Source organism: Epinephelus lanceolatus, chromosome 11, assembly GCF_041903045.1.
Source record: "Epinephelus lanceolatus isolate andai-2023 chromosome 11, ASM4190304v1, whole genome shotgun sequence".
Lineage (NCBI taxonomy): Eukaryota > Metazoa > Chordata > Actinopteri > Perciformes > Serranidae > Epinephelus > Epinephelus lanceolatus.
The window spans coordinates 30984706-31000106 of NC_135744.1; the positions used below are offsets into that span (position 1 = coordinate 30984706).

At 45.9% G+C, this 15401-nt stretch overlaps 2 protein-coding genes across 2 annotated transcripts; both read right to left on the reverse strand.

Moving 5' to 3' along the window:
• Positions 1 to 7087: 7087 nt before the first annotated feature.
• LOC117269673 (olfactory receptor 2AT4-like) lies at positions 7088 to 8085 on the reverse strand. The gene has a single exon (XM_078172067.1). The coding sequence runs from the start codon at positions 8048 to 8050 to the stop codon at positions 7088 to 7090; it is 963 nt and encodes a 320-aa protein (XP_078028193.1). The 5' UTR covers positions 8051 to 8085.
• Positions 8086 to 10386: 2301 nt separating this feature from the next.
• LOC117269670 (olfactory receptor 2AT4-like) lies at positions 10387 to 13614 on the reverse strand. Its single transcript, XM_078172068.1, has 2 exons — positions 12679 to 13614; positions 10387 to 10983 (listed from the first exon to the last, which is right to left on the reverse strand). The coding sequence occupies exons 1-2, from the start codon at positions 13612 to 13614 to the stop codon at positions 10387 to 10389; spliced, it is 1533 nt and encodes a 510-aa protein (XP_078028194.1).
• Positions 13615 to 15401: the final 1787 nt, after the last annotated feature.

Consider the following 15401-nt stretch of genomic DNA (forward strand, 5'->3'; position numbering starts at 1 on the left):
TACCCTGATTGATGAATATAACACGGGACAGAATACAGTGTGCTGTTGGCTCACCTGTTCTGTTGATGATCGTTTTACACAATGTGACTCCACATGATGCTGACTCAGATGGTAGTCACTGAATGTCAGCATGTCTGACCTGTGCACAGTGGAAATTATACCCTCTTCATTGATCTCCAGAGATAACATACAGTCTTCTAATTAAGAACAGTATGGATTGACAACACAGTAATCATCAGTGCCCTTTTACTGAAATTAATCTGTGGAGAGTAGTGTTTGGTCTTTAAGGAGTAGGCAAAACAAAACATTAGTCTTTATCTAATGAGCAGGAAAACATGCAGGTTATGATTGATAACACTTAAAGCTGGGGTAGGCAGAAATCTGGAAAAGACTAAAACAACACCACCAAAAAGGCAGATTCTGAAAATACACCCTCCTCCTGCATCCCCTTCCCTCTCTGTGACCCTCCAACCAGATTACCATATGCATATGCACACAGTTCTACAGTGTTTCTGATACATTGATTTATTTAATCCTTTTTATTTGGAGTTGCACACAGCTCATGCACTCAGCCCCTCCTTGCCCCGCTTTGACCAGCTAGCACCCTATGGTCACAAAAGCAGGCAGAAGCTTTGGGAGACGGACGTTCAGTCAGCGTCTGTGGTAGCTCTAATGCAGCCAGCGCAACGCCCCCCAGCATTGGGTGTCACAGCGGGCTGATGGCAAGATGCAGTGACAGGTCTAACCTGTGTAACGGCAGCAACAGACAGTTAGCTGATCCAGCAGGGTGTCAGGGCTGTCTGGTCCCCAAGAGCTAGAGTTAGTACTGACTAGAGTTGGGGTGTGACCTCTGACTGGGGGTCAATCACCAGATCTGCTGAGTGCTCTCCTCCTGATGAGGTGGTCTGTAGCGGTGGGCGGTTAGGCAGAGAACACGCTGTGATTTGAAGGTCTCACTAACGTGAGCTACATAAACGTGAACTTGAAGCAGCAGCTGGGAGCCTTTGGCTCCGGTTAGCAGAAGGCTTAACTATTGGCAACATCTTCTCTCCATCTGTGAAATGTTTTGCCGATATTAACACGTGTTTTATTTTGTTTATTCTCAGTCTCCCATTGATAAATCTGTCTTTGTTCAGCTACAAATGACTCTTCTTAAATCCATTAGTCATGCCATTTTACCATAAATTTGTGTAGAAAACTTTGCTGTTTTTCATGGAGGCATGTGAGAAGAACAAACACTTTGATTTACTGATGACTAGGGGACCACGTTTAACAAGAGCAAAACTCAAAACTTTTGGTTACATTGTGACCTTGGTTCTGTGAGTGAGGAGATTATCCCCCCCACCCAGTAGTCATATCATAACTATGGGAATTACCCCCATCTGGGGTAATGGACATGAAAAATTAATCTTTAAGACACGCCACTTTACGTGGCCCACATGCACCAGGCTATAAAAACCCCACCTTGCGCATGCACCCACTAATTTACATTGATCGGAACGGGTTCCGAGCAGCCTTGAGCCTTGGGAGATAATCTCCTCACTCAGAGAACCCAGGTTACAATGTAACTGTATGTTCACTATCGAATCGAGATTATCTCCCCACCCAGTAGTTATATCATAACTAAGGGAACCCTTTAAGACACACCGTGAGGGGCCCCAGGAGACAGAGCAGATGCAGGTTCACAAGTGCCCCCCCCCCCGGTTTTTGAAAGAGACGTACCTACCGCCAGGTGCATTTGCAACAGAAAATACCCAATAAGTGTGTGTACGAAAAAACACCACTGGACTTAAACAAATGTACAACAATCTTGCACCTTCAATGGTCAGTGACACCACCAGACACTATGTACCATAAGCATGGCTAACCCCACCAGACGCAGGGGTTGGGTGCAAGAAAGACCGCTCAGCTGGCCAGCCCGCTGCCAGGCCACTGACAATATGACATCACCCAGGGTGGGCCAATGCGCCACTGACAGAGCATGCAGTTCCCCAACTCTTTTGGCTGACGTCACTGCCAAGAGAAAAGCCACTTGAAGTGACAGCCACTTAATGCTGACTGACTGAAGAGGGACAAAAGGCTCCTGCTGTAGGGGGGCCAGCACTTGACCAAGGTCCCACATTGGAATGGCTGGTCTCCTGGTGTGCAGTGCAAGCTTCTGTGCATCCTCTAGGAACTGAGAGATGAGGCTGCAGTCACGGTCTGCAAGCCTAGTATCTCCTGTATGAATTGTCTTGATAGATGCCACCACGGCTCTAACAGTCAAACGTAATTTTCCCACCTTCAGCAGTCCCTGCAGGTACCAGAGCACCTCTGTGGCTGCACGTGTCAGTGCATCAATCTGGTTAGTTGTGCACCATGAGGATTCTGGCTTTGAAGAGAGCATAGACATGTTTTACTTTCACTTTCATGTTAAATAGTAAGGTTTTTGCGAAAATGAATGTCCTTGGGAAGCACTGAGCATACCACTGGATAAATGAGACTTGGATCATACTGCACGATTTGTGTGACAGTTTGTAAATGGATGTTTTCATATAGATTTGTATTTGTTAAACGTGGTCCCAAATTTACCAATAAATCAATATCTTTGCTGTTTTCTGTGGCGGTATGCCAATAAAACAGTGTTTTCTTCATGAATTCAAAATGACACGGCATGACTAATTGATTTATGAATGGTCATTTTGTGGGTGAAGTATTCCCTCGAGCCAAAACATTGTGTTTTTTGTGCATAAACCTAACCACACATTATCCACAGCACTGTCACAACAATATCTATAAATCATATATTTCAACATATCTTCTACAAATGAAATGTACAGATGTAACATATCTGTGATTTACAGAAGCGCAGTATGCCAATATTTATTCTGGCGATTGGGTTGCAAACACACTTCGGCCTGCCCACTAGCCATTACACACCAACATTATCACACTAAATTTCTGTTTAGATATTTGATTTAATGTTAATAAGGACTCAGGGCCTTGGTGTCTATAGCATGGGAAAAAAAAAATCTTTTATGACTCAGAGTTTGTGAAAAAAGTCTAAAGCATCATCCTCTCTGAGGACACAGTTATCATCTCACAGTGCATAATGACTCCAGACAGAAGGACAGAAGGAGTCTTTCTAATGAACCTAGTTTGAGATTTCATCATCTGAGAATGCAGGTTAATGACCCTGTTTGTAACAAATAAACTTCTTACTGTTTAAACCTTAGCCTAATTAATCTCACCTGCATCTATTAGCAGGACGTGCAGACTCCCATTTGGTGAGAAATGGATTTGAGATTCAGAAGACCCTTCATGATGGAAGATAACAAGAGTTGGTGTAACTGGCCCGGAGGGTTACCGGGGCCCCGCCCTGGAGCCAGGCCTGGGGCTGGGGCCCGTGGGCGGGCGCCTGGTGGCCGGGCCTTCGCCCATGGGGTCCGGCCGGGCCAAGCCCGAACGGGCTACATGGGCTCGTCCCCCTGCAGGCCCACCACCCGTAGAGGGATCCAGAAGGGTTCGGTGCAGTGTGGATCGGGCAGCAGACCAAGGCGGGGGCCTTGGCGGTCCGATCCTCGACTACGGAAGTTGGCTCTTGGGACATGGAATGTCACCTCTCTGGCGGGGAAGGAGCCGGAGCTTCTGGAAGATGTTGAGCGCTACCGGCTAGATATAGTCGGCCTCACCTCGACACATAGTTCCGGCTCTGCAACCCAAGTCCTTGAGAGGGGTTGGACTCTCCCCTTTGCTGGAGTTGCTCCGGGTGAGAGGCGGAGGGCCGGGGTGGGCTTTCTGATAGCTCCCAGACTCTCTGCCTGTACGTTGGGGTTTACCCCAGTGGACAAAAGGGTTGCGTCCCTGCGCCTTCGGGTCGGGGAACGGGTCCTGACTGTTGTCTGTGCTTATGCGCCGAACAGCAGTTCAGAGTACCCGCCCTTTTTGGAGTCCCTGGGACGGGTGCTGGACAGTGCCCCGACCAGGGTCTTCATTGTTCTGCTGGGGGACTTCAACGCTCACGTGGGCAATGACAGCAGGACCTGGAGGGGCGTGATTGGGAGGAAGGGCCTGCCCGATTTGAACCCGAGTGGTGTGCAGTTATTGGACTTCTGTGCGGGTCGCAGTTTGGCCATAACTAACACCATGTTCGAGCATAAGAATGTCCATCGGTGCATGTGGCACCAGGACAGCCAAGGTCACAGGTCAATGATTGACTTTGTAGTCGTGTCATTTGACCTGCGACCATATGTTCTGGACACTCGGGTGAAGAGAGGAGCAGAGCTGTCAACTGATCACCACCTGGTGGTGAGTTGGATCGGGTGGCAGGGGAGGACGCCGCGCAGACCTGGCAGGCCCAAATGAGCAGTGAGGGTCTGCTGGGAACGCCTGGCGGAAGAACCTATCAAGATGATCTTCAACCCCCACCTCCGGGAGAGCTTCGACCGCGTCCGCGGTGGAGGGGGACATTGAGTCCGAATGGGCCTTGTTCCGCTCTGCCATTGTCGAGGCGGCTGTTGCGAGCTGTGGCTGCAAGGCCGCGGGGGCCAGTCACGGCAGTAACCCCCGAACCCGCTGGTGGACACCAGAGGTGAGGGGAGCCGTCAGGCTCACGGGTACCAGCGGGCCAAGCGGAGCGCAGCAGCGGCAGTCGCGGAGGCAAAAACTCGGGCGTGGGAGGATTTCGGTGAGGCCATGGAGAAAGACTATCGATCGGCTCCAAAGAGGTTCTGGCAAACCGTCCGGCGCCTCAGGAGGGGAAGGCAGCAACTTGCTCACACTGTTTACAGTGGGGGCGGGGAGCTGCTGACATCAACTGGGGACATTGTCGGGCGGTGGAAGGAATACTTTGAGGAGCTCCTCAATCCCACCAACACGTATTCCAGTGAGGCAACAGAGCCGGGGGTCTCGGGGGCGGGTCGTCCAATTTCGGGGGCAGAAGTCGCCAAGGTAGTGAAGGAACTGCGTGGCGGTAGGGCCCCGGGGGTGGACGAGATTCGCCCTGGATATCTCAAGGCTCTGGACGTTGTAGGGCTGTCCTGGCTGACACGCCTCTGCAACATTGCGTGGACATAGGGGGCAGTGCCTCTGGAGTGGCAGACCGGGGTGGTGGTCCCCATCTTCAAGAAAGGGGACCAGAGGATGTGTTCCAACTATAAGGGGATCACACTCCTCAGCCTACCCGGTAAGGTCTACGCCAGGGTGCTGGAGAAGAGGGTCCGGTCGATAGTTGAACCTCGGATTGAGGAGGAGCAATGTGATTTTCGTCCTGGATGCGGAACCGTGGACCACCTCTTTACCCTCGCCAGGGTGCTGGAGGGGGCATGGGAGTTTGCCCAACCATTCCACATGTGTTTTGTGGATTTGGAGAAGGCTTACGACCGTGTCCCCACGGGCATCCTGTGGGGGGTGCTCCAGGAGTATGGGGTTGGTGGCCCTTTGCTAAGGGCCATCCAGTCCCTGTACCGAAGGAGCACGAGTCTAGTTTGCGTGGCTGGCAGTAAGTCGGACCTATTCCCGGTGAGGGTTGGACTCCACCAGGGCTGCCCTTTGTCACCGGTTCTGTTCATAACTTTCATGGACAGAATTTCTAGGCGCAGCCGAGGGGTGGAGGGTGTCAGGTTTGGTGACAGGAGGATCTCGTCCCTGCTATTTGCGGATGACGTGGTCCTCCTAGCTCCATCGAACACTGACCTCCAGCTCTCGCTGGGACGGTTCGCAGCCGAGTGTGAAGCGGCTGGGATGAGAATCAGCACCTCCAAGTCTGAGGCCATGGTCCTCAGCCGGAAAAGGGTGGATTGCCCACTCCAGGTCGGGGGGGAGGTCCTGCCTCAGGTGGAGGAGTTTAAGTACCTCGGGGTTGGGCTCAGCCCTAGAGATAGGGTGAGGAGCTCGGACATCCTGGAGGGACTCGGAGTAGAGCCGCTGCTCCTCCACATCGAGAGGAGCCAGTTGAGGTGGTTCGGGCATCTGGTAAGGATGCCTTCCGGGCGCCTCCCTTGGGAGGTATTTCGGGCATGTCCAACCGGGAGGAGACCTCGGGGCCGCCCCAGGATACGCTGGAGGGATTACATCGCCCAGCTGGCCAGGGAACGCCTCGGGGTTCCCTCGGAAGAGCTGACGGAGGTGGCTGGGGAGAGGACTGTCTGGGCTTCTTTGCTGAGGCTGCTGCCCCCGCGACCCGGACCCGGATAAGCGGACGAGATGAGACGAGACGGATGTGAGATTGGGGCCCCTGTGTACTGCCAGCTTTCCCCAAAGAGCCCCTATACTGAAATAACAAGTTAAGTTTCACCAGTCTACACAGTAACACATTATTTGATTTTCTATATATTGCACAATGAGGTGATTAACAAATGATCAGAGCTGATTGTCGTGTGACAACAGTAGACTCACATGGTGATACACCTGTTTCATATAAATCTTTGTCTCCCAAATTCAACCATTAGTTCGATAAATATATTTCTGATGAGAAACAAGCAGCACACTGACTTAAAAGCTCTGCCAGTACCTCCAGTAAACACAATGATGAGACCCTCTGTTTAATCAGACAATTTATTAGTGATGTAACTGTGAAATACAATATAATAAAGTGTTTCAAATTGGATTGGGTCAAGTAACACATGCAGAAAGAGCCAGAACAACCAACTATACAAATATCATGCATTTACATTCCAATGTAAACAAGTACATTTATGTCTACATAAGTCAGCAGTATTTTATTGACTTGCTGAATTTGGTGGGTGTTTATGCAATGGCAGAATATCAAAGAAAGATAAATATTAAAAAAAACATATTGAACAATAGGGAATAAATAATATGATACTGCAAATGTGTGGAAACAGCGGACAAAACAGTCGCTTCTGTCTCTGCTCCACAGTGAGGGATAAGTAAAATTGGCCATGTCACAACACACCCACACACAGACACACACACACCCACAGACACAGACACAGACACAGACACACACACACACACACACACACACACAGACACAGACACAGACACACACACACACACACACACACACACACACATACACAGTCAGACTGTTTCCTGAGAATATTAAAACCCTCCACAGATTGCTTTACGGTGGAAAGAAAAGTTGTCAAGAACTTTTTCTCATTTTGTGGACCAGCGCCAGGGCTCTGTTTTTGATCTCTTTAGTTTTCAGAGAATATACAATAGGATTGATGCAGGGTGGGAGACAAGAGGCCAGCGACAGACTCAGCACACGCTGGTCTGGGTCAATTGCTTGCACATAAAGCCCTAAGAAGAAAATGGTGATTATAGGAAAGTAAAATACAGCAACAAGGATTAGGTGCTCAATGCAAGTGGCGAGAGCTTTGATCCGACTGCTTACTGATTTCATCCTGAACACAGTGACCAGGATGCTGACATAAGACAGAATAACAAAGCTAAAGGGGGCCATCAGATTAAACATACCAGAATGTGCACCTACTGCCCACTGCATTGTGTTATCATTACAGGCGAGTCTAAACACAGGTGCGTAGTCACAGAAATAGCTGAACACTCTGACAGAATTGCAAAAAGACAGTCGGGTCATGATGGCCGTGCCGTATGCTACTAGTCCCAGACAGTAAACCCAAGTCAGGCCTATAATACAAGACATGACCTGCGAGGTGTTGAGTAAGTTCTGACGCAGAGGGAAACATATTGCAATCAATCTGTCATAGGCAAGTATAGTGAGTGCATATGACTCCAAAATCACAAATGTGTAGTAGACAAACATTTGTAACAGACACAGATTGTATGGAACAAAGTTGTCCTTGAAGAGAAATGTCTTAATCATGCTGGGAATCGTGCTTGTGTTTAGGACGATATCAATTACTGCAAGGTTGACAACAGCCAGAAATTTTGGAGTGTGTAAGCAGTGATCACAGGCAATTATATAGATCAATAAAGTATTGAACACTAATGTAACCGCATAGACAAATGCTAGAAAGATTATGTAGTAACTGAGGTAGGGAAATGTCTCAAATGCAATGATATAGAAGCCTGGAGGATGAATGATGACAGAGTCATTTGAAACAGTCCTGAGAGAAGACATAGTCAAACACAACAGGCTGTGTGTTCGAGGATGATGTCCGGTCCACAGTGTTTAAAAGTCCTCTGATCTGAAAGAGAGAAAAAAAAAAATACATCCTATTACTTACCTCTTCAGTCACATATCTCAAACAGACATATATACACTTGTGCATTTGGCATTGAAACCATATTTGTTTACCCTGATTGATGAATATAACACGGGACAGAATACAGTGTGCTGTTGGCTCACCTGTTCTGTTGATGATCGTTTTACACAATGTGACTCCACATGATGCTGACTCAGATGGTAGTCACTGAATGTCAGCATGTCTGACCTGTGCACAGTGGAAATTATACCCTCTTCATTGATCTCCAGAGATAACATACAGTCTTCTAATTAAGAATAATATGGATCAACAACACAGTAATCATCAGTGCCCTTTTACTGAAATTAATCTGTGGAGAGTAGTGTTTTGTCCAGGCAAAACAAAACATTAGTCTTTATCTAATGAGCAGGAAAACATGCAGGTTATGATTGATAACACTTAAAGCTGGGGTAGGCAGAAATCTGGTAAAGACTAAAACAACACCACCAAAAAGGCAGAATCTGAAAATACACCCTCCTCCTGCACCCCCTTCCCTCTCTGTGACCCTCCAACCAGATTACCATATGCATATGCACACACTTCTACAGTGTTTCTTATACATTGATTTATTTAATCCTTTTTTATTTGGAGTTGCACACAGCTCATGCACTCAGCCCCTCCTTGCCCCGCTTTGACCAGCTAGCACCCTACGGTCACAAAAGCAGGCAGAAGCTTTGGGAGACGGACGTTCAGTCAGCGTCTGTGGTAGCTCTAATCCAGCCAGCACAACGCCCCCCAGCATCGGGTGTCACAGCGGGCTGATGGCAAGATGCAGTGACAGGTCTAACCTGTGTAACAGCAGCAACAGAAAGTTAGCTGATCCAGCAGGGTGTCAGGGCTGTCTGGTCCCCAAGAGCTGGGGTTAGTACTCACTAGAGTTGGGGTGTGGCCTCTGACTGGGGGTCAATCACCAGATCTGCTGGGTGCTCTCCTCCTGATGAGGTGGTCTGTAGCAGTGGGCGGTTAGGCAGAGAACACGTTGTGATTTGAAGGTCTCACTAACGTAAGTATACATAAACGTGAAGGTGAGGCAGCAGCTGGGAGCCTTTGGCTCCGGTTAGCAGAAGGCTTAACTATTGGCAACATCTTCTCTCCATCTGTGAAATGTTTTGCCGATATTAACACGTGTTTTATTTTGTTTATTCTCAGACTCCTTCTCAGGAGTCTCCCATTGATAAATCTGTCTTTGTTCAGCTACAAATGACTCTTCTTAAATCCATTAGTCATGCCATCTTACCTTAAATTTGTGTAGAAAACTTTGAAGTTTTTCATGGAGGCATGTGAGAAGAACAAACACTTTGATTTACTGATGACTAGAGGACCACGTTTAACAAGAGCAAAACTCAAAACGTTTGGTTACATTGTAACCTTGGTTCTATGGGTGAGGAGATTATCCCCCCACCCAGTAGTCATATCATAACTATGGGAATTACCCCCATCTCAGGTAATGGACATGGAAAATTAATCTTTAAGACACTCCACTTTACGTGGCCCACATGCACCAGGCTATAAACACCCCACCTTGCGCATGCACCCACTAATTTACATTGATTGGAACAGGTTCCGAGCAGCCTTGAGCCTTGGGAGATAATCTCCTCACTCAGAGAACCCAGGTTACAATGTAACCGAATGTTCACTATCGAATCGAGATTATCTCCCCACCCAGTAGTTTTATCATAACTAAGGGAACCCTTTAAGACACACCGTGAGGGGCCCCAGGAGACAGAGCAGATGCAGGTTCACAAGTGCCCCCCCGGTTTTTGAAAGAGACGTACCCACCGCCAGGTGCAGTAACAACAGAAAATACCCAATAAGTGTGTGTACGAAAAAACACCAATGAACTATAAACAAATGTACAACAATCTTGCACCTTCAATGGTCAGTGACACCACCAGACACTGTGTACCATAAGCATGGCTAACCCCACCAGACGCAGGGGTTGGGTGCAAGAAAGACCGCTCAGCTGGCCAGCCCGCTGCCAGGCCACTGACAATATGACATGACCCAGGCCACAAGGCCCACAAGATAGCTACACCTCGTGTTGAGTGTGCATACCCACTGGTACTGGTATGCCCACCCCTCTGTATGCCTGCTGAATTGTGTCCATGACCCAGTGAGACAGACTCGCCTTCGACACTGGCTGGCCCTGGCACTGGGCCTTAAAGCAGACAAACAGTTGGTCTGTCCTTCTGAACACTGCAGTGCGCCAGACTTAGACCTTCAGGACTCTAACAGGACAGAGATTTGAGTCTTCTTGACCCTCACCACCCTCCTTAGGGGGGCTGTAGGGTCGCAGCTCCACCAACTGATTCAAGTGAAAGTCTGCGATTACTTTTGGCAGGAATGCCGGGTTTGGGCGCAACATGACACCAGCGTCATCCGGCAGGAACCGACAACAGCTCTCATCCACTGACAGAGCATGCAGTTCCCCAACTCTTTTGGCTGACGTCACTGCCAAGAGAAAAGCCACTTGAAGTGACAGCCACTTAATGCTGACTGACTGAAGAGGGACAAAAGGCTCCTGCTGTAGGGCGGCCAGCACTTGACCAAGGTCCCACATTGGAATGGCTGGTCTCCTGGTGTGCAGTGCAAGCTTCTGTGCATCCTCTAGGAACTGAGAGATGAGGCTGCAGTCACCATCTGCAAGCCTAGTATCCCCTGTATGATCTGTCTTGATAGCTGCCACCACGGCTCTAACAGTCGAACGTGATTTTCCCACCTTCAGCAGTCCCTGCAGGTACCAGAGCACCTCTGTGGCTGCACGTGTCAGTGCATCAATCTGGTTAGTTGTGCACCATGAGGATTCTGGCTTTGAAGAGAGCATAGACATGTTTTACTTTCACTTTCATGTTAAATAGTAAGGTTTTTGTGAAAATGAATGTGCATGGGAAGCACTGAGCATACTATTGGATAAATGAGACTTGGATCATACTGCACGATTTGTGTGACAGTTTGTAAATGGATGTTTTCATATAGATTTGTATTTGTTAAACGTGGTCCCAAATTTACCAATAAATCAATATCTTTGCTGTTTTCTGTGGCGGTATGCCAATAAAACAGTGTTTTCTTCATGAATTCAAAGTGACACGGCATGACTAATTGATTTATGAATGGTCATTTTGTGGGTGAAGGATTCCCTCAAGCCAAAACATTGTGTTTTTTGTGCATAAACCTAACCACACATTATCCACAGCACTGTCACAACAATATCTATAAATCATATATTTCAGCATATCTTCTACAAATGAAATGTACAGATGTAACATATCCGTGATTTACAGAAGCGCAGTATGCCAATATTTATTCTGGCGATTGGGTTGCAAACACACTTCGGCCCGCCCACTAGCCATTACACACCAACATTATCACACTAAATTTCTGTTTAGATATTTGATTTAATGTCAATAAGGACTCAGGGCCTTGGTGTCTATAGCATACAGCATAGTTATCATCTCACAGTGCATAATGACTCCATACAGAAGGACAGAAGGAGTCTTTCTAATGAACCTAGTTTGAAATTTCATCATCTGAGAATGCAGGTTAATGACCCTGCTTGTAACAAATAAACTTCTTACTGTTTAAACCTTAGCCTAATTAATCTCACCTGCATCTATTAGCAGGACGTGCAGACTCCCATTTGGTGAGAAAGGGATGTGAGATTGGGGCCCCTGTGCACTGCCAGCTTTCCTCCAAGAGCCCCTATACTGAAATAACAAGTTAAGTTTCACCAGTCTACACAGTAACACATTATTTGATTTTCTATATATTGCACAATGAGGTGATTAACAAATGATCAGAGCTGATTGTCGTGTGACAACAGTAGACTCACATGGTGATACACCTGTTTCATATAAATCTTTGTCTCCCAAATTCAACCATGACTAATACAAATAAAACACTGACTGGGAGCTAGCTTGGCTGAACTTAGTTCGATAAATACATTTCTGATGAGAAACAAGCAGCACACTGACTTAAAAGCTCTGCCAGTACCTCCAGTAAACACAATGATGAGACCCTCTGTTTAATCAGACAATTTATTAGTGATGTAACTGTGAAATACAATATAATAAAGTGTTTCAAATTGGATTGTGTCAAGTAACACATGCAGAAAGAGCCAGAACAACCAACTATACAAATATCATGCATTTACATTCCAAAGTAAACAAGTACATTTATGTCTACATAAGTCAGCAGTATTTTATTGACTTGCTGAATTTGGTGGGTGTTTATGCAATGGCAGAATATCAAAGAAAGATAAATATTAAAAAAAACATATTGAACAATAGGGAATAAATAATATGATACTGCAAATGTGTGGAAACAGCGGACAAAACAGTCGCTTCTGTCTCTGCTCCACAGTGAGGGATAAGTAAAATAGGCCGTGTCACAACACACACACACACACACACACAGACAGGCTGTTTCCTGAGAATGTTAAAACCCTCCACAGATTGCTTTACGGTGGAAAGAAAAGTTGTCAAGAACTTTTTCTCATTTTGTGGACCAGCGCCAGGGCTCTGTTTTTGATCTCTTTAGTTTTCAGAGAATATACAATAGGATTGATGCAGGGTGGGAGACAAGAGGCCAGCGACAGGCTCAGCACACGCTGGTCTGGGTCAATTGCTCGCACATAAAGCCCTAAGAAGAAAATGGTGATTATAGGAATGTAAAATACAGCAACAAGAATTAGGTGCTCAATGCAAGTGGCGAGAGCTTTGATCCGACTGCTTACTGATTTCATCCTGAACACAGTGACCAGGATGCTGACATAAGACAGAATAACAAAACTAAAGGGGGCCATCAGATTAAACATACTAGAATGTGCACCTACTGCCCACTGCATTGTGTTATCATTACAGGCGAGTCTAAACACAGGTGCGTAGTCACAGAAATAGCTGAACACTCTGACAGAATTGCAAAAAGACAGTCGGGTTATGATGGCCGTGCAGTATGCTAATAGTCCCAGACAGTAAACCCAAGTCAGGCCTATAATACAAGACATGATCTGCGAGGTGTTGAGTAAGTTCTGACGCAGAGGGAAACATATTGCAATCAATCTGTCATAGGCAAGTATAGTGAGTGCATATGACTCCAGTGTCCCAAAAGTGTAGTAGACAAACATTTGTAACAGACACAGATTGTATGGAACAAAGTTGTCCTTGAAGAGAAATGTCTTAATCATGCTGGGAATCGTGCTTGTGTTTAGGATGATATCAATTACTGCAAGGTTGACAACAGCCAGAAATTTTGGAGTGTGTAAGCAGTGATCACAGGCAATTATATAGATCAATAAAGTATTGAACACTAATGTAACCGCATAGACAAATGCTAGAAAGATTATGTAGTAACTGAGGTAGGGAAATGTCTCAAATGCAATGATATAGAAGCCTGGAGGACGAATGATGACAGAGTCATTTGAAACAGTCCTGAGAGAAGACATAGTCAAACACAACAGGCTGTGTGCTCGAGGATGATGTCCGGTCCACAGTGTTTAAAAGTCCTCTGATCTGAAAGAGAGAAAAAAAATCCATCCTATTACTTTCCTCTTCAGTCACATATCTCAAACAGACATACATACACTTGTGCATTTGGCATTGAAACCATATTTGTTTACCCTGATTGATGAATATAACACGGGACAGAATACAGTGTGCTGTTGGCTCACCTGTTCTGTTGATGATCGTTTTACACAATGTGACTCCACATGATGCTGACTCAGATGGTAGTCACTGAATGTCAGCATGTCTGACCTGTGCACAGTGGAAATTATACCCTCTTCATTGATCTCCAGAGATAACATACAGTCTTCTAATTAAGAATAATATGGATCGACAACACAGTAATCATCAGTGCCCTTTTACTGAAATTAATCTGTGGAGAGTAGTGTTTTGTCCAGGCAAAACAAAACATTAGTCTTTATCTAATGAGCAGGAAAACATGCAGGTTATGATTGATAACACTTAAAGCTGGGGTAGGCAGAAATCTGGAAATGACTAAAACAACACCAAAAAGGCAGAATCTGAAAATACACCCTCCTCCTGCACCCCCTTCCCTCTCTGTGTTAAGACCCTCCAACCAGATTACCATATGCATATGCACACACTTATACAGTGTTTCTGATACATTGATTTATATTTTATTTGGAGTTGCACTCAGCCCCTCTTGCCCCGCTTCGACCACAAATGAGACAAGAATTCAGCTGGAAATGGATGTTTTAATATAGATTTACTGATATTAAACGTTGTCTTCAATTAACCAGTAAATCAATGTTTGCCATTTCCCATGGAGGCATGAGAGAAAAACAATGTTTTCTTCATAATTTCAAAGAAGTATTCCTTTAAGCCAAAACATGATGTGTTTTTGTGCACAAACCTAACCACACATTAACCACAGCACTGTCACAACATTAAATTGAAACACAAAGTTTCAACGTATCTGCTACATATGATATGTACAGTTGTAACGTAAATGGGTTTACAGAAGCGCACCAGGTCAACATTTATTCTGGCGATCGGGTTGCAAACACACTTCGGCCTGCCTACTAGCCATTACACACCAACATTATTACACCAAATTTCTGTTGAGGTATTTGATTTAATGTTAATAAGGACTCAGGGCCTTGGTGTTGTGGGAAAAAATCTTGTATGACTCAAAGTTTGTGAAAAACTAAAGAAGTCTAAAGCATCATCCTCTCTGAGGACACAGTTATCATCTCACAGTGCATAATGACTCCAGACAGAAGGACAGAAGGAGTCTTTCTAATGAACCTAGTTTGAGATTTCATCATCTGAGAATGCAGGTTAATGACCCTGCTTGTAACAAATAAACTTCTTACTGTTTAAACCTTAGCCTAATTAATCTCACCTGCATCTATTAGCAGGACGTGCAGACTCCCATTTGGTGAGAAATGGATGTGAGATTGGGGCCCCTGTGTACTGCCAGCTTTCCCCCAAGAGCCCCTATACTGAAATAACAAGTTAAGTTTCACCAGTCTACACAGTAACACATTATTTGATTTTCTAGAGGCTCCATTAAATGTTTGAAGAGTATTGATTTCACAATGAGGTGATTAACAAATGATCAAAGCTGATTATGTCACAACAGTAGACTCACATGGTGATACACCTGTTTCATATAAATCTTTGTCTCCCATATTCAACCATGACTAATAACAATACAACACTAATTGACTGACTATACAGTGTTTAATAATGTGGGACTCAGAGA